The sequence below is a fragment of the Dipodomys ordii genome, unplaced genomic scaffold (genome assembly GCF_000151885.1).
Source record: "Dipodomys ordii isolate 6190 unplaced genomic scaffold, Dord_2.0 Scaffold48, whole genome shotgun sequence".
Classification (NCBI taxonomy): domain Eukaryota; kingdom Metazoa; phylum Chordata; class Mammalia; order Rodentia; family Heteromyidae; genus Dipodomys; species Dipodomys ordii.
In genome coordinates, this window is record NW_012267264.1 from 8,260,519 (window position 1) to 8,281,018 (window position 20,500).

At 37.0% G+C, this 20,500-nt stretch overlaps 1 protein-coding gene across 1 annotated transcript; it reads right to left on the bottom strand.

Annotated features, from left to right (window-relative positions):
* Positions 1-1,677: 1,677 nt before the first annotated feature.
* Lsm8 (LSM8 U6 small nuclear RNA associated) lies at positions 1,678-6,673 on the bottom strand. The gene is made up of 4 exons (XM_013020062.1): positions 6,490-6,673; positions 5,436-5,476; positions 3,143-3,270; positions 1,678-1,997 (listed from the first exon to the last, which is right to left on the bottom strand). The coding sequence occupies exons 1-4, from the start codon at positions 6,518-6,520 to the stop codon at positions 1,907-1,909; spliced, it is 291 nt and encodes a 96-aa protein (XP_012875516.1). The 5' UTR covers positions 6,521-6,673; the 3' UTR covers positions 1,678-1,906.
* Between the last annotated feature and the right edge of the window lie 13,827 nt (positions 6,674-20,500).

The following is a 20,500-nucleotide window of genomic DNA, read 5'->3' on the forward strand; positions in this document are numbered from 1 at the left end:
CTGGACTTTACTACTTGTACAATTAACATTTTCTTAACAAGGAAATGGCACTGTAGCTCAAGTGGTAGAGTGCTAGCCTTGAGCTGAGGAGCTGAAGGACAGCGCTTAGGCCCAGAGTTCAAGCCCCACAACCGACAAAAAAAAAAATTCTTAACAAGAAAATGTTTTACTATTCTTATTAGTTTGAGTATTTGACTCTTTAAACTTGAATGCTTTAACTAGTCATTTTCATTTTGTTATTCATTCTAAAACCTTGCATTAGAAAAGTGAAGTCCATATGAAATACAAATAGCAATACTAATGTCTCTCTAATCCTCCCAGAGACTGATAAATCAAGTTACTCTATGATAATGGTGCTTAGTGGCCAATAAAAAAAAAATCACCAACGTCTCTCTATACTAGGCTTGCTTCCATTTTATTTTTAACCTCAACTATAACAACTAAATTTTATTTTAAAAAACTGTGAAAAAAATCTCACTTGTAAATGTTCTGAAAGAAATGCACTCCAAAAGCTCTTACGAATTTATAGAAACTGGTCATCATCTCTTCTTTTTGAACTTCTATTGCTTAGGCAAGAGTAAAGAACTGTGACCTTCAGACCAAATCCAGGCTGTCTGCTTTTGTACATGAGTTTTATTTGAAGACATCCACAATTTATATTATCTATGGCTGCTACTGTGTTACTATAGCACAGTTAACCATGATGGAGGCGATATGGCCCTGAAAGCCTCAAATTTTTACTGTAGAAAGCTTTATGGAAAGTTTGTCAATCCCCCTTTTTTTAAGCATGCAATTAAAAAAACATTAAAGGGATGTAAATATTTTTCTATTCCTTTATCACAAAGATACACATTTCTGACTACATATAAAATGAATTAAGAGCTTTTATGGACTAATTACAAAAAATACTATTTACAATATTGTTTCTATATATTTTTAAAAACAGAGTTTGTTTCTGAAATCGGATTTACAGAACCAGTGAGTCACAGGTGGTTATTTGCAACAGCAAGCACTGCTCCAAAGTAAAGGTTTACTTACCCACACTTGCTAGCACTCTACCACTTGAGCTACAGCGCCACTTCCAGTTTTCTGGTGGTTTGCTGGAGATGAGTTTCACAGACTTTCCTGCCCAGGCTGGCTTTGAACTGCTATGCTAAGATCTCAGCCTTGAGTAGCTAGGATTACAGGCGTGAGCCACAGGCACCCAGCACATTCCCAATTTTTAAAAGTGAAAGCCACAAAGGTTTTTAAGATTACACGGAAGCATTTCATACACTGAATTTTACAGAATTCAGTATTAATGTGTTCATTATATTTTTCTATCTAGCTTACTAGGTATAAAGATTTGACCAAACTTATCTTTTCTATATGCCTAATATTCAAGTCCAAACTTTAGGCCCAATTTATTAAAACTTAGTTTTCCCTTTATTTCACCAACATACTTTTGTCTACACTTCTAGGTGCCAGGAACTACTTTTAAATGTTGACAAGCTACCATTAGTGCAGTAGAACAAATATCTGTGACTCATATACTTGCAGAAGGCAGGATGTTTTCTGGTGACTTTCTCAAATATCAGAGAAACATAAGTATCTTGCAGTAATGGTATCACTTACACAAAAAGTCCTCTTTTGGATATAGTATCACAAAATGTTAATTTTAAGTTTGCACAATGACTATTAGATTTTCACATTATTTAATAGAAAAATAAAACCAAGCCACTACACTTAATTTAGGCCAACAAAGATTTTCCAATAAAAATGTAGAAATATTTTAATTTACACCTGATAGCTAATCAATATGAAGTCAGAGTCCACAATTACACATACATAAAAATTATGAAAATCATCTTTAGAGTAACTAGTTTCTGTACAAGAGATTTACAGATGTCTAACATGTAGTTTTTCCTCAGTGTGCTACAGAGTTTAGAGGTTCTGCTCGAATATTCCCCAAGTCAAGTGCAGAATCTGTCTCTTCATCAATTTCTCCAATGACTGCCCTGTAATTTATGAAAAAAGTCCAATTAAAACAAAAATTTTAAATAAATGTACATGCATACTTCAAATCTTATCAAATTATAGAAATTATTCATACTTCCTAAACATGTAGAATTGAGAGAGCACAGAAAAGAAATATAGAATAAAACAATTTATATTTACACTAATTTTGTTTTGCATTTACTAATATCATCCATAGGCTAACAAGACTTCAATGAAAATTCTCAGAAATACAATAATCAGGAGCTCTAGCATACCATTAGGTCAAGGGCAAAGTTTTAAATTGTTTAAATAGAGAAACTCTCATAATCTATTACACACAATCCCAATATAAACTGGATGGTTTACATTATTCAGGGGATCTGAGCCTAATCTTAAGTACATCAATCACACATTATCTTAAGCGTTATTTATTAACAAATTGTGAATGAGCTATTTAAAATTGCTCAACCAGGAAATTCCAAAGATATATTGCAAACTCTAGCACTGAACCTTAGATGTTCCACTGAAATTGAGGCAGTCTCAAAGAATATTGTCATAAGTCACTCCAATGAAGTACATGGTGCTCACCAGTGTTCTACTTAAGACTTTATCCAGGCAGTTTCTACCACAAATAGGAACAAATCTTATTAGGCAAAAGTTTCATCTGTAGCAATACCTTAGGTTAACTCCTGAAAAATCTTATTGTAAAATGTATATATTTATAGCTGGGCACCAGTGGTCACACTTATAATCCTAGCTACTCAAGAGAGTAAGATTTGTGGACTGAGGTTCACAGGCAGCCCAGGATGTTAAATCCATGTCTCTTGTCTTCAATTAACCAGCAAAAGCCTGGAAGTGGAGGTATGGTTCAAGTTGCAGAGCCTCAGCCTTGACTGAGTAAGATATATGAACTAGAAGCCCAGAGTTCAAGCCCCAGCATCAGCACACAAGTGAACATGAACATCACACACATACATATATATACACACACACACACACACAAATATACTGATTTGCATTACTTCGAGCCAATAGTTAGATTATAAAACAAAGGAATGTATTCATTCTATTATCTATGTATGGATAATATGGTATGATATTTGTGAGAAAAATCTCTTTATCTCCATAAAGCAAGGAAGTACACTGTAACCTTACTTTCACTTACACATTGTCACCTCTGACGATGTATAATCCTAACACCACCTGTTCTACTCCCTGTGAAGAGCTGAATACTCGTTCATGGCTTTCATCCAAAATCAGATTAATGGTCTGGTCAAAGCCCTTTAATGTTCCCTGAAAAGAAAGTATTCAGGAGAAAGGCAAATATTCTTATTTACTTATACATGTAAATCCACTCATAACCATTTTAGCTATTAGTTAACTACCTACCTTAAATGTAACTTCACTGTCAAATAAAATGACTTTCTAAAATAACCAGTCATATTTCAGGACACAAAATTTATCTCTTGGTTGCTTAAGATAGGAAAAAAATTTCTGTTCTATACACCTCACTAGTATGCAGAACTGTTGAGGAGTTGCAAAGGACACCTACATACCACAATATTTCCAAGTAATATAAAGCTCATGTCACCCAGGACCTATCATTCTAAGAACACAAACTAAAATAAGAGATTCTCAAAAATTATTAATCTCTACCCACTGAGGTAAACTGTAATTATTTCCATTTTGTGGCCCAGAGAACTGAATATTTATTAATAAATATAGGCATCAGATCCTGGATCCTAATATCTCAAAAGAAAACTATCTCTTAGAGCCATAACACTAAATAACTACATTATACTATTGGAAAATAGAGGCGGTAACAATGTTCGACAAGACATATACTCACTACCTTACCTATGTAACTGTAACCCCTCTGTACATCACCTTGAAAATAAAATTTAAAAAAAAACTACAAAAAGGAAAAAACCTGGTGACCTTTTTCAGAGACACAAATTTATCCCATAAGTATAACTAAATATAAGCTTCAAAAGGTAGTGACAGCAATGCAAAATTTCTTGTTGCCAGTATGCTGTCTCTCATTATTATTAATTTATTCCTTTAATCCCATAATGTAGATATAATGACTAATTAAAACTAGAACTTGAGGAAAATAATCAAAGAAACTTGTATGAAAGTAATTTAGTTGTAATAAAGAAAACATGTATCTAATAAAACACAGCAGCTTAAATGATATTCAAGTTGCTGGAGAAATATCCCAGTATAGTACATTGGATTTGGTTGGTTAATCTAGCCAGCTCATTTTTAAACTGTTTCATATTCTGAAAATCAAAATGCACAGAATCAGAATAATATAAAAAGAAACTGCTACCCAGATTTGGGAAATGAGACAAAATATACAGTATTTACTATACAAATTAGCAAACGGTTACAATACTCATATTTTTACATATCTTTTCAAAATAAAAATGTTTGCAAATAAATGCCAACAGCGATGGACATCTTAAAAATTTGAGATGGAGGAAAGGGATCGTAGGGGAAAAACAAAACAAAGGAGGGGTAACAATGCTCAATAGGAAATGGACTCATTACCTTGCTCATGTAACTTACCCCCTCTGTACAGTATCTTTACAATAAAAAATACATATTAAAAATATTTCTAACTGCCTATAGTCGCTAAAATACGAATAGAAGGTACCTAAAAGATATACTTACTTTCTTAGTTACAGAAGAAGACAACTTTGGTTTTGGAATAAAACCTAGTTTAAATCATGATTTTGTTCTGCACTAATATTCACTAACCTAGAATACAGACATAAACTTTCACAAAGTTTTACTGAAGATTAAATAATGTAACACAAGCCTAAATAATACAACACGTCTGGCTTATGATACACATTAGTAAATAACAGAGTACAGCACTTGTATTAGTCAGTACTCACTGAGGACTAAAAGGAAAACAAAGAAACAAAAGCCAAACTTCAGAATGAAAAAAATGAGATTTAATTAGTCATGTAACAAATGTCTTGGTCAGGATAGACAATGAATACAATAGTCCCCACAGGATTCAATTCTGGAGAGATGTCGTAGGTTTCCTAAGTTTCTCTACACACATCCATGCTTGCACAAGTGAAATCACATGATGACTTCCTGCTCAAAGTGAACTTCTTCACCAACATATGACTGTATATACATACAAAAAGTTTCAAAACTTATGACTCATGTGGCAAATGTCAGAGCATTTTAGGGGGCAAGAATAAAAATGGAAGAGGAAAACAAACATACAGATTTTTTCAGACTAGACCAGGAGCTCTCAAACAGGGCAATCTATTATTCTGTCATCCAGAAGCCTTGTATGTATCATACACTCAAGATTTTTGAATGAAGAACCAGCAGAAATGAGTGGAATCAAATTAAATGAGTGGAATAAAACTAAAAGTTTATAGTGGCATGTAGGTATTAGACATCAAGAAAGAATAAAAAGGCCAAGGACTTACCACAATCATTCTCCCATCAGAAGTAATAACAGCAACAGTTCCTGATATTTGCATTAAGGAAAGCATTTCTTGGAGAATACAAAGTGACAACAAGATTCTGATAATGGTTTTAATTTAAAAAATAAGATTTAAAAAATAAGATTTCAGACCCCAAGTATTCAATATAGCTCTTATGTACACTATGGAGAAACTTGCAAAAATTTTAACTTCTTTACATTCTGCTTTGGGGATCAGTACATCCTGAGATGGTGGCCAATCCATGACTGTGGGCAAGGCACTTCCTACCTTTCTTAAGCCTGTTTCTTCATTTCCGTTGAACGACTTTAAGGATGTTTTGGCTTACAGGTCTTTGTTTTTGGAATTCAAAAGAAAAGCAGGTAATTACTGCCAGAAGACACCAATAAAGCTTGCATCTTAAGTGTTCACTACGTTAACGTGTCCTTATTTGTATGAGTGACGTTTTGGCCCCGAGATTTTTAAACAGCACGCTTTGTATGGGCTACTAAAACCCGAGGAGCATAACTTGGCCATCATCACTATGACCCATTACAATTGCAACCAATCATCTCTACTCTACCAATCAACTGATACACTTCAAGTGACCAGAGAGCAAAAATTCAATTTGTAGACCACCTGTACATTTTTTTTTTTTACAATCCTGAAACAATGACCAAATCAGGCACGTAACAGTACGTGAAAGAAACAAACAGAACTCACAAAACCATCATCGCCAGGCGGGGGGAAGCTGTCCATCCCAAACTTGTGCATTTAAGAGCGAGGAAACACAGTCAAGGGGCGGAGAGGATCCTTACACGAGGCGACGTCCTGGTTCTCAATAGCTGCACTCGCATTTGTTCTTTTTAAGATTAACACGAAATGATGCCTCGGGTCCCCCGGAGGCCTCGGAGGGCGGCAGGGCCCCGGCCCGGCCCCGCGGCTCAGCCCGCTCCCCGGCCCCGCGGGCCCCCGCTCCCACACCCGCCCCCGGGGCGCCCGCGGCACCGCGACCTCGGCGGCGCCCGGCCCCGGCCCTCAGGCACCATTTCGAGGATACTGTTGATGTAGTTCTCCAGCGCGGATGTCATGGTGCTCCGCCCGGACCCTCCGGGCCACCGAGCGGTACCGGCGACTAGGAGACCTAAAAGCGCCCGCCAGAAACGAACGGGATTCGCGCCCGCTGACGGCAGCAAGTACCGCGAGACTTGACAGAGCTCAGCGTCCCAGCCTGGAGTCAGAAGTTGAAACGGGCTCGCTCACCAAGCCGGAACACCCGGAAGACCTTTGGTGCGCGTGCGCATCATCCACTTCCGGGTGGTGTTACGGAAGCCGAGACGGACAAAGGCTTGCCCGGGAGATGGCGGAAGCGAGGTTGTGGCTTTTTAAAGGTGCGGAAGGAGGGCGGAGATGGCAGAGTAAGTTTTCTAGCAGCGGGAAGTAGGAGCTGGTAGCTATCGGGACCATATATTTAAAAAAAAGACGAGGAAGGCGAAGGGAGATGTTCTTTCTGAAGGATACACAGACGGAGGGAAAGGAATCCCTAGTTTTCCTCAGCACAGGATGAAATGTTAATAAAGCCAAGTGGCTCAGGATAGTGTTGTACCTGTTATAACCATTCAATGCACACACAGTGCTGGAGAACCCAACCGTGAATATTACGTTTGTATATTCCACACTTGATCCTAAAACTGCTCCAAAATGGAGGCCTTGGGCTTTTCTTTAAGAAACCACAGGCCCAGGCAGGTAAAATGTGTAAAACTCCCGTAGGAAGTAGATTTATAGCCGTTACTTTCCCACTGAGTCTACCTTTCCTCAAGGTAAAATTAGTTAATGAAAGCCACTGTGTCACTGTGAAAGGACTGATTCAGGAAGAGTGTAAAATAAGGAGTTTTAGGAACACACCAGCCTTCGGACTACAACAAATCGAACACATTAAGTATTTTATTTAAAATGTATATTGCATTCCTGAAAATCATTACATGCAGAAAAGTCGGTCTTAATTGAATAACAGCTTAAGTGTTGTGGGAATGATGGTTTAAAAAGTAAACTGAGTGAAGATTGCCAAACTTTGGTATCACCTGGCATCTTTTTTTGCATATATTAAGAGTACGATGGGGGGATTAATTGGAGTAATTACATAGATGCAGGCAGTGCACTTTGAACAAGTCACCCTTTCTACTATATGCTTCTTTCTGTTCGTTTAACACACCCCTCCTACTCCTGCTCACCTAGAAATGGTTAAAAACTGCTAGTGCTTGGCTTTTATACACAAACATTCTTAGTTACAGGGTATGTGGTGAGAGACTAGCCTCTAAAACCTTTCTAAATGACTATAGCAACATTCAGTAGTCAGTGAACTATAGCATTGATAGAAACTGATCCAAATAAAAAATATATAAGCTTTATTTAAAGAACATGTATGTAAAATTCCTCACAAAGAAATGTTACCACCTTAAAAAAAGATTGAACTTAAAGAATGATAGTATAACTGGGTGCTGATGGCTCATGCCTATAATTCTAGCTACTCAAGAGGCTGAGATCTGAGCATCAGGGTTCAAAAAAAGTCTGTGAAACTTTCTTCTCGAATAAACTAATCAGCAAAATCAAGTTCAAGTGGTAGAGTACTAGCCTTGAGCCAGAATAGCTCAGGGATAGCTCCCAAGCCCCGAGTTCAAGCCCCTGGACTGGCACAAACACACAGAATAGCAGCATTAAAGAGTAGACTTGAAGATGATGAAAACAGGGGCAGGAGAACATCAGAAGATGCAAGTAGAGAAGCAATTACAGACTTTGCAGAAAATACTATGTGACTAGAGTTGTATGCTTTGATTCATTATGTTGCGTTTAAAACAAAGATCTAAGAAAACTTCAAAACTATTGGAAGAGTGAAGACTGTACAGTGAAATGACATTATTTGAGGCCTAGTAAAATCATACAACCAACTAAATTCCTCTCCCTTTCAGCGTTTATGTCTTCCTAGCACAAAACATTAAAATGCTACAAAAAAAAAACTAAGTATGAAATCCCCGCCCATCTACTGTTATTCCCCTAGTTAATACTAACTTGTGAGCTAATATATATTATAAAATCTGCTCCGGCACAACAGACTATTAATACTCTACTGAAAATCTGAGCTTTAAATACATGTAACTTGCTCTATTGTATTTATCTTCTCTTTAATTCATCCTCTCAACACAAGGTAATTTTGGGGGTGGGCATTTCATACGTATCTGACTTTTCCTTAGAAGAAACTTGGTTTCATATGACTTGGGGCAGGTTTTTTAAATAGCACATAAAGAGTATGATTCATCCAAATGAAGTACCAGAGCTGAACAGTTTTAGTCTTTTGAAATCTTACCAAGTGTGTGTTACCATAACAAAGCAGATTAAGGAACATTATTTTCAGTTGAAGGCATTTACTTGTATATTTACTTGTGTTTTTTTGTTTTCCTTGACAACAACACAGGGAAATTATATTACTTTTTCCACTGTGATTTTGGCATACATGCCAAAATAATATATATGAGAATTTAGTGCACGTATATGGCTCACACACACACACACACACACACACACACACACACTCCTCACTATTTACCTGTACTGGTCTGGTCTTGAACTCATTATATAGCCTAGACTGGCCTAGAACTCATTATTCTTCTGCATCAGCGTCTTCAATCTTGGATTGAATATGTTTACCACAATATCTCATCCAAAATAATATTGAAGGTAGAAATTAACTTAGATCTCGAGTCTTCAACCACTTTTCGAGAAATATAATAGGTAGTGCTATAGTTTGAATATGGGTAATGTGCCCCCAGAAGTCTATGTATTAAAGGCTTGCTTCCTAGCATGGTGTTATTGGAAGGTGGTAGAACCTAACAAGGATGGAGAATTTTCTTTCTGCCACACACCATTTGGGTAATTATAACATTCTCAAGCCATACAAAATTCTCAATACAGACAGACTGCTGTAGACACATGACAAGAAGCATATATGTCTGTCCCATCATGTATCAAATGATTTTATAGGTTTTATATGACCCATAGTCTGTATATTCCCCACCCCATACTAAGGCCATGCGCTGAAAGGACACTAGTACTGCAGTCTCCTCTCTATACTTCCTGTCTCTCAATGCCACTCTTCCTGCCAACTGTGTGCTCCGCTAGTTGCTATCCAACCCCTTCATTGGAAGCTACCTTATTTGGATTTGAACTCCAAAAACTGTGAACTAAATAATCTTTTTTCATAGTGAAGTATCAGATACTTTCTTATAGCAACATGAAATCGAGTGTAGATTGAGTTGGGCTTGTTGAAGACATTCACTGGTGAGAGCAAGGTTGGTGTTTTGATTTCTAGGGAAAACCAAGGTTATGTTATGAGGGCTGAATAATGTGAGACAAATAAATGGAGTTATGAGAATGAAATATGAAAATTATATTAAGAAAAGTTAAGCACAAATAACCTTGAGACACTAATGGAAAGAAAAATACCTGAAACTACACTAATATATAGAGGCAGAAAATGGAAAAAATAACTTTTCTTTTTCTATTTGTAATAAGTTCCCTTCATGTAAGTTTTGTTGTATTATTTCTATAAATTAAATAGAATTAGCCTCCCACTTTTACCTTTTTTGCTTTTGGACCAAGGGTCATAAATAGTTAGAAAAAGGAAGTTAGGGATTTGAAGCCCACATTATTTATTCTGTGAATTAACAAAGAATCTCAGTGACTTTTTCATGGTATGAATCTGTAATGACCTATGGGTTTCTAGTTTTTGTTTTTAGCAGTTTTTTTTAACAATGATTGATAATAAAAAGCCAGAAATGAGGGTGTAGCTCAAGTGGTAGAGCACCAGCCTTCAACCCCCCCAAAAAAAATCTAAGTAAGAGCACAGGTGCAGAGTACAAACCCCAGTATTCCCTCCCCCTGCCCCCGCCACAACATTATTTCGCAAGATACTAATTTTTGAGTCTTATAGATAATCAGCATTCATTATTATCTCATTTTCTGCTTTTGTAGGTAGATTTTTCACACATGAGAAGGAATTGTTATCTAAATACTGCAAGACACATTGGCACTTTTCAGCTATCAGTAAGAATAAGAATAGAAAGCTAGGCGCTGCTGGCTCACACCTGTAATCCTAGCTTCTCAGGAGGCTGAGTCCTAAGGATTGTTTGAAGCCAGCCCAGGCAGGAAAGACTGTGAGACTCTTATCTCCAATAAATTACTCAAAAAAGGCTGGGAGACGCGCTGTGGTTCAAGTGGTAGAGTGCTAGCTTTGAACCAGATCTTAGGGACAGTGCCCAGGTCCTGAGTTCAAGCCACAAGACTGGCACCAAAAAAGAAAAGAAAAAAACAAATAATGCCTTCCCCAAAAGCATCTATCTTTCATTCCTTGTCACCTCTGATCATGTTAGCTTACACACAAAATGGAAATTTTAGGTGTAATTAAAGTTAAGGACCATTAAGGAAAGGAAGCTCCTGGATTATAAGAGTGGACCCAGGAAAATCATAAGAGTCCTAAAATTGGAAAAGGATGGGTTTGACACATAGAAAGTGATTTCCCTGTTAGTGATTTTAAAGTTTGAGGAAGGAGCTATGAGTCCTGTAGACAGATTTAGAAGCTAATTAATGATTTTACTTTACAAGCAGTAGTCTAACAAAGGAAAGGAACTGAATTCTACAGACAGTATAAGAGAGGCAAAAATTTTTTCTCCCCTACAGTCTTTCAAAAGGTATACATTCTATAACATTGAGCTTAGTACACTCAGATGTACACTAGACTTGTGACCTTGAGCCCTATAAGATACAAAGTTATATATATGTTTTTGGTCATTTATTCTAAGAGAAATAGAAAAGTAATGATTCAATTTATTATCTTCCTTTTGTTGGGGATTAAGACTATGCAGGGTCTTAATCATTGCCTCATGTGATAATTCATAGAATGATATAATGGAAGTTTTCATACATGAGCATGATAGAAAAGAGTGGTCTCCATTTTAACTTATGTACCAGAAAACCAAATTAAAAGTCACAAATGTGTCATAATTCACATTTGGATTGAAGCAAATGTTCAGAAGAGTTTTTTGTTTCTTAAACAAAAAGATAATTTCAATTAAAGACAGCTGTTTGTAGAGAGCATTAATCATTGAACACTCCTTTTATATCTTGAGAATTCTAATTTTGTTGATAGTGGCAGCTCAATATATCAGTCACATTTTTCCCGGAGCTTCTTGCAGTGAGTCATAGATGAAGACCTCAGGCTTTGACTTGTAATATGGGTATTATAAAACAACTGGACCTATAGACAACCTACTTTAAAAGTCATGCCAGCGGTAGCAAAAGCAAGTTCATTAAGGAGCATTTCACTGAAATTTTGAAAGTTACACAGTAGCCTGCATAAAGCATTCAGTGCAGAGAAAAAAGTCTGCTGCTTGGTAGAAAGGTGTTAACATTTGTAAGAAATGAAAATGAATTTCAAAAGGATGTATAAAAAGAAAGATGCTGCTGTGCACTAGTATCTTATGCTTATAATCCTACATACTCAGGAGGCGTAAGATCTGAGGATGGAAGTTCAAAGCCAGCTGAGCACAAAAGTCAAAAAGTCTTGAGATTCCTATCTCTAAGTGGTGGTGAGAATCAAGTGTGCTAGCCTTGAGCAAAAAATGCTCAGAGACCACCACCAGGGCTTGAGTTCAAGCCCCAGGGCAGGAAAAAATATCAGAAAGGAAATTTCTAATAGTTTATCTTCACCTGTAGAAGTAATGCACTACTGAGCTGATTCATGAAGCTACTAAACAAGAGTGTCACTATTTCAGAGATTTGTGACAATTTCCAAGCCATATGTCATTAAAGATTTCAATAATATAACTCTTGGTTCTGTTTATAGGAGTCTCAAATACCCTAAAAACAATTTGACTCACTGGTCAGGCTGATGAGTTTAGACAGCACAGCAATCAAACTATTTTAAATGGGTAAAATGGCTTAAACATTAGCCTGATGAATTTTGTTAGATAATTAATTGGCTTTCTGAGTGCTCTTAATTACGTTCTCACTGATGGCATTAAGTTTCTGAGTCTGACTGGTTGACAGACACTGGATTGGGTGACTGCCTGAAAATGCAAACCACTTTGTGGGGATCTAAAGAGCACCCCTGGAAAACCTTTATATCTGATAGGTCACACTTCTGCAATGACCATTTTATTTGCGATTTAAACCAAGCTCTAAATATCATATTCACCTATTGGAGATATTGCTTAAAGACGGTGGACATTTGTCTACTATTTAGTTCTGTTAATATAAAAACTTTTTTTCACAAAATGGTTCTCCTATTTCCCAATCTTTCCATAGGTGGCGGACACACCCTTCAACACATGGTTCTTAGAGAACATTTAAGATCTTAGCCATAGGGCTTCCTCTTCACTTTCCTTCTTCCCTGTCAACCTTTTGGGCTGATATGTGTGCTGTCATTGCCTCCACTTCTTTAGTGCCAACCCTCTTTTCTCCACCCTCCACCATCTGGCTCCCACCCTCATTATCCTGCTGAAATATTTTTTTTCTGACAGATAATAAGCACAGCTTCTTAATCATAATTCTGACTTGTTGGCAAAGTTGAGTGGTATATGTGATGCTCTGCATTTGAAACTATTTTCTCTTATATAACATTCAATCCCATGTCTTAGTTTTCTTCCTGACAATTTATGCCTCTCTTTCCTTTGGTGTCATTTACTTGAAGTTTTTACAAAAAGAAATGCAATATGATAAATCAAGCTGATTTCTCTTCCTACTCCTCTGAGGTTGCACTCTCATTTCTACGTTAGTTTTATGTTTTTTTTTTAGTAACCTGTTTCGACATGTCATTTCTTTTTAATATATGAAGTATCACATTGTAGCAGCTTGAATTTTAAGAACTTGTCATTATGCATTCAAAAGTTATCTATTTTGAGCCAGGCGCCAGTGGCTCATGCCTGTAATCCTAACTACTCAGGAGGCTGAGATCTGAGGATCGGGGTTCAAAGCCAGCCCGGCCAGGAAAGTCCGTGAGACTCTTATCTCCAATAAACCATTTGAAAATCGGAAGTGGCGCTGTGGCTCTAGTGGTAGAGGGCTCACCTTGAGCTGAAGAGTGCAGGGACAGCACCCAAGCCCATAGTTCAAGCCCCATGACCAACAACAATAACAACAAAACGTTCTCTATTTTCATCTATTTAAACTATGTAGATGTAGTTAAAAACATTTTAGCATCTTTATTTAGACTATGTAGCCTGAGTTAATTTATTTTAACATCTCTAATCAGATGTTACATGAAGTAATGACAGCATATAAGTTTAGAGGAGCTCTTTGTACTTCTCATTCACCAGCTACTGATATTTCCATATTGATTTTTTATTCACCAAGAAATCCAGTGACACCACTAAACTTTCCAGGCCAATTAAGGGATAAACTAGACAACTTTCACACATATGCCTTGGAGATACTGAAATACCCAATATGGAGTTCATTGCTCCTGGAAAAATTTTTCCTTCTCTTTCCATAGCTTAAATTTGAGAAATTATGATTTGTAAAGCCACTAAAAATAAAAGTTTAGTCATTTAAAAACCAATTTTATCATATTTAATTACTGATTTTTTTGTTTCTATATATACAATGGTTCTTAAATTTTCCTCTTTTCCAAACATATTACCATTACCTCGACTTGGTCTTTATCATTCTTACCCAATCCTAACAGTCTCCTTTCAAATATTTCTGTGTGTCTAATATGTCCATATATTTATCCTTCATCTTTTCTACCCAAGTTCTCTTCCTAAAACATATGTTGGCAAATATCTGTAAAGGGATAAATAGTAAATATTTTAGGCTTTGAGGAAGTTTCATTTGTTAATGAATCACCATTAAAAGGCAAATAGACCTGATATCTATTTAATGCTATAATATCATACAGACTTTTTTTGTCAGTCATGGGAGCTGAACTCTGGGCCTGGCCTCTATCCCTCAGCTCTTCACCTCAAGGCTAGTCTTGAGCCACATTTGAGCCTCAGTGCCACTTCTGGCTTTTTTCTGTTTATGTGGTGCTTAGGAATTAAACCCAGGGCATCATGCAAGCGCTCTACCACTGAACCAACTTCCCAGCCCCATACAAACATTTTTATTACTTTTATTAGAAAAGTTTGAACACTACCAAGAATGTACCAGATATTGAAATAGCTATCTTTATGCATGCCTTAGAAATAAGTTTACTGTAAGACTGTAGAATAATAATTTTAATCAGGAGAGAGAGTCAATAAGCAAATAAAAAAATTAGTTTTGCTACTGAAGAGAAGATACAAGACCAAGGCAATAGTTATTTTTATTATGTAAATATTAGGGGTAATTTGCTAAAGAATGAGAAAAGATAGAAGGACCAAATCTCCTTGAGAAGCTGTCAAGATAAGAGGTTCGAGACAAGTATGGAGGAGTTGCCTTTCCTGGAGGAAGGTTTTAATCCATCAAAGCAGGAGGTAGACTTGGAGACTTTTTCATGGGAGGAGGGGAGAGCTTCCATTCGATAAGCTCATACTCTCCATACTGTATGCAACAAAGATAGGTAGGAGTAGAAGACAGAGAAAGGAACCTATGATTAGTGTGTTATGCTAGTGAGCAGGAAAGTACTTAGAGAAATGTAGGAAGACAAAGGAAAGGTGGAATTCGAATCTCAGTAAAGATTTAAAGGAGAATTATAACTGATTGGAAATTAAATAAAGAAAAGGACCCAAAGGGAGAGAGCCATTTTTCTAAGTAATGCCACTGAAGAAAAATAAATTAGAAATGGAAGGGGCATAGCAGAAACCAGTCTGATTTAAACAACTCTTTTTTTTTAGAAAAAAAATTATTAGTGTAAATACATTAAGTAAAGGGGTACTTTGTGATATCTACAATCTGCATATAACATACTTTATTCTATATGCAAGACACTCATTGGAGAAAATAGGGTAGTCAGATAATAGGAAGGGAACATTCTGGCTTTAAGAATATTGTACTCTGATATTGAGGAGAAAGCACACTGTATATGTGTGTGTGCATGTGTATGTGTGTGATTATAATAAAATTCATCCCATCTATATATTTCTCTATACTAATTCATCTTCCTCTTCTTTAATCCATTTTAATAAATTTTGGTGGGTTTCATTATGCTATGTTCATACATATTTTTTAATATAGTTCTATACTGTCTACCCCCTCAGCATACTCACCTCCACTCCTCACCCCCCCCCCCACCCCCACCCCTGCCTATACTGGTTCCCCTACCAAGCATAATCCTCCTTTTACATCATGTCATATCATTTTTGTTTTTTAAGGTCTAGAATCTTCATGTAAGTGAAAGCATGTGCTATTTGTAGTTCTTTACTTGCCTTATATCCTTTAATATGACGATACAATTCCATCCATTTTCCTGAGTACAACATAATTTCATTTTTATTTATGAATTACTTATTCCATTGTGTATATTGTTGCATTTTCTCTACTCATTAGCTGTTAAGCATCGAGGTTGATTCTAGTCTTATCTATGACAAGCAGTGATGCTATAAACAAGGATATTAAAGTATCTCTCTTGTATATTAAGCAGCACTTCTTTAGATGTTCTGATTTAAGAATAAAACACATTTCACTTGAAAAAAATATAGCAAGACTTTGGGGTCATACCAAGATTCAAATTTTTTTTTTGTCTTTTTTCTTTTTTGGTACTGGGGATCGAACCCAGGACGTTGCACTTGCTAGGCAAGCGCTTTGCCACTGAGCTACATCCCAGCCCCCAAGATTCAAATTTTTTGTAAACATTATGGTTTTAAGAAAACATTAGTCACTTGATTATGTGATTTTTTGTTACAATTTCTTGTTTGAGTTCATCCATACATTGGGATTCTGTACAATGAATTTAAGTGAGACAGGAAGGAAGTGGTAGTTGGAAGGAAGTGGTCATTGAAAGGAAGATGAGATTGATGGTGATGGAATCTGTACTGACCAACATGGAAAGTAGTGGCAAGAGGAGGCAGATAGATAAAGAAGAAAATGGGGAAATGAAAGGACTCTGGGATATTCTTATACCAATGAAGTGCTGTTCACTTATATGAAAATTCTGGCACCAGTAAACCAAATGCATAGGAAGCTATGCCCAAGGAAAGTTTGGGGTTTTTGTTTGGACATATTGAAAAGGGTTTCAACTTTTTTAAAAGTTGAAAATGTCTAGGAGGTAGCATAGAGTAGACAGCTGAAATAGGAAAATAAGCCAAGAATCAAATCTCTCTCTCTGTCTCCCTTCGTCCCCCCTCCTTTCTCCTCTTTCCTCTCTCCTCTCTCCAGTCTGTCTGTCTGTCTGTCTGTCTGTCTGTCTGTCTGTCTCTTTCTCTTTCTCTTTCACACACACACACACACACACACACACACACACACACACACACATACACACCAGTGACTTGCAGGAGAGAAAGGGGGATAATTTGGCAATAGCAATAGGAAGAAATAGGACAGACCCACCTTAATTCCTGGACTTGCTTATTGCTCAGGATCCAGATAAGTTTCCTTAAGGCAAGGATGTCTAAGGAGAATTTGAAGGAAAGGAATGTTGATCACTGCCTGGAGTTACAGGACAACCAAAAAACAGTTTGATTGAGAAGGGAGGGAAGTGGTCAGGACAATAGCTTGAAGGTTAAGGTTTAGAGTTAAGACCTTAGATTGGAATTCCTGAAGATAAGGGAGATAACTCGGGAATAAAAAGCACCAAGTCTCAGACCTGGATCTGAGACTCTCATGGTCAATACCACCTTCTTGGTGACAGTAAATTATAGTGTGGCTAGGCTGATAGCTACTCTTTCAGCACCTGAGAGTTATGGAATCACTTTCAACAATGAGCATCTCTTCCTTGGATAGAGTGTTAAGTATCTTTAAACCTCACTCTCTCTGACTGCACAATGAGGAATTGGTCTAAATAATATCTTAATGCCTTCATGTATTTTTAATACCTGAGAACAAAAAATGATGTCCTAATATTGGTAAGTTGTCAGTATCAGAAATACATATTCATCACTAATATAAGGAAAAATGTGAAATATCTGAGAATTTATACATCTGCTACATTTGGCTTCAAAGAATGTTAATGATCTGCACAAAACTGAAATATCACAGAACAATTCAGCACATTTTAGAGACATTTGGTTATGCATTCCTGCTTAAAAAAACACATTTTGTAGCCAATAACTATGTATTAGTTATAGATTTATAGTCTCAAATGCCAAATAATAAGGATGAAATTGAATTACAACTTATTTCTCACCCTCCTGACATTCTTTTGCCCTTTACATACTCTGTATTATTAATTACATTGTTATTATGGAGTAGAATTATTAATAAATGATTTACTTGAAATTACATAATTTTAATTGGTGAGGCATTTAGTGAGGTTCATTCAATTGATAATTTACCATTTATTGATGGATTAATTCATCCAGTGCTACATGCACATTAATAGCCTACTGATAAAAACTGTTTATTTCAGTTTGGAGTTTTGTTTGTTTTGGGGTGGTGCTTGAGATTTGAACCTAGACCATCTCATACCATAGGCAAACATGGAACCTGTGAGCTATAACCTTTGCCTCTTAAAACTGCTTATTCCAAATAGTGAAATAACTGGTCTAATAGGATAATGAGACCTTCTAACTGATCTTGTTTTGCTATCTTCATATTTCTCTGTGTTCAGTATCCTGGCAGATGCTTTGTTGATGGCTTAGAGTTCTCTGAGGAGAATACAACAAACTAACCTATTATGTAATATCAAGGGATAGGAGTAATGTGGATATTACATATTCAGTACATATTCACTTGTTTTCAAATAAAAATGCTGTATAAAATAGGAACTAACAAATGGGGTAGTATCATTCTTTCTGATGGAAGCATAGAATTACTGTGTGTGTGTGTGTGTGTGTGTGTGTGTGTGTGTACCATATTTTCTTAATCCATTCATCTACTGAGGAATATCTCAGTTGGTTCCAAATCTTAGCTATGGTGAATAATGCTGTGATAAACATAGTTGTGCTGGTAGCTTTCGTATGGCCTTGTTTGTGGTCATTTGGGTAAATGCCCAAAAGTGGGATTGCTGGGTCATAGGAGAGCTCTATGTGTAGTCTTTTGAGGAACCTCCATACTGCTTTCTAGGAGTTGAGCAAGTTTACACTCCCAACAACAGTGCAGTAGGGTTCCCTTTTGGCCACATCTCCTCCATCATCTGTTGTAATTAGGTTTCTTGATTATAGCCATTCTAACTGGGGTGAGGTAGAATCTCAATGTTGTTTGGATTTGCATTTCTTTTATGGCTAGAGAAGTTGAGCATTTCTTCATGTGTCTATTGGCCATTCTTATTTCCTCTTTAGAGAAGTCTCTTTAGGTCTTTAGCCCACTTATTAATGTGAGTGGTTGTTTCTTTGAGGATTTGTTTTGGGGGGTATTTAATTTTTTGAGTTCTAAGTATATTTTAGATATGAGTTCCTTGTCTGTTGTATAGCTAGTGAAGATCTTCTCCCAATCCGTGGGCTTTCTATTGATCTTGCTAGCAATGTCCTTTGCCACGCAGAAGCTCTGCAGTTTCACTCAATCCCATTTGTCCAACCTCTCTTTGATTTGTTGTGTTTCTGGGTCTTTATTAAGAAAATTTCAGCCTGTGCCAAGAAGCCCCAGAGTTTCTCCTATTCCTGTAATGTTTTCAGGGTATCTGCTTTTACCTTGAGGCCTTTGTAAGGAAATGGAAAAAAGTGGTTAAGTGAAGTAAGCCAGATCCAAAGAAATATAAGTCACGTGTTTTCCCTCATTTGTAATAATTACTATATGTCTAGGATAGTCCTAACAGTGGATCACAGTAGCTCAATAGCTATGTACATATGACCATATAAGATGATGCTAAGTGAAATGAACTCCAAGACATGGACACAATTGTTGTTTTTAATATAGTTTGTGATGTCTCTTTTTCCTTTGGTATTTTTCCCCTATGGTTATCCCCTGTTGTCATTGCATTTGATTTTGATACTCTGGATACTGTATATACATTTATCTGAATTAGGGAAGGGATGGAGAAAAACAAAATGGTGAGACAAAGGAAAAAGGGGGAACCAATGCAACAGTGATACTCACAAGACAATATGTTGGAAATGAACTGTACAACTTAGAGGGGTTCCGGGGGGAGGGAAAGTGGGAGAAAAATGAGGGAGGAGGTAACAAGTTCAACAAGAATCTACTCACTACCTTACTTATGTAACTGTAACCCCTCTGTATATCATATTAACAATAAAATCTTAAAAAAGAACTAAAAATCCTGTACATAATTAACTAATTTCACTACCTAGGCAGAAAGTTAGAATTTTGCTTATTTCTACAGTTCAAAAATGTATTTGTGGGGGCTGGGAAGGTGGCTCAGTGGTAGAGCACTTGCCTTGCATGCCTGAGGCCCTGGGTTCGATTCCTCAGCACCACATAAGCAAAAAGAAAAAAGCCGGAAGTGGTGCTGTGGCTCAAGTGGTAGAGCGCTAGCCTTGAGCTGAAGAGCTGAGGGACAGCGCCCTGGCCCAGAGTTCAGGCCTCACAACCAGACCCCCCCCCCCAAAAAAAAACAACCTGTATTTTCGGGCTGGGAAGTTAGCTCAGTGGTAGAGCGTTTGCCTTGCATGCAAGAGGCCCTGGGTTCGATTCCTCAGCATCACATAAGCAAAAAGAAAAAAGTCGGAAGTGGCTCTGTGGCTCAAGTGGGAGAGCGCTAGCCTTGAGCTGAAGAGCTGAGGGACAGCGCCCAGGCCCAGAGTTCAGGCCCCACAACCGGACCCCCCCAAAAATGTATTTATGTGCACAAATATAGTGATAACAAATGTAATTTTATACTGCTTATATATACAATATATATAGTAGATATGGTTTGAGTAATTGGTCTGTGGTCTGCCACTAGATGGCAGGGCTTTGATATGAAAAAAGCGCAGACACAAGTAAGTATTCTGAGAGCAGAGATAATTAAGAAGACAACATGCAATTCCTTCTGACAATGTAGAAGTACA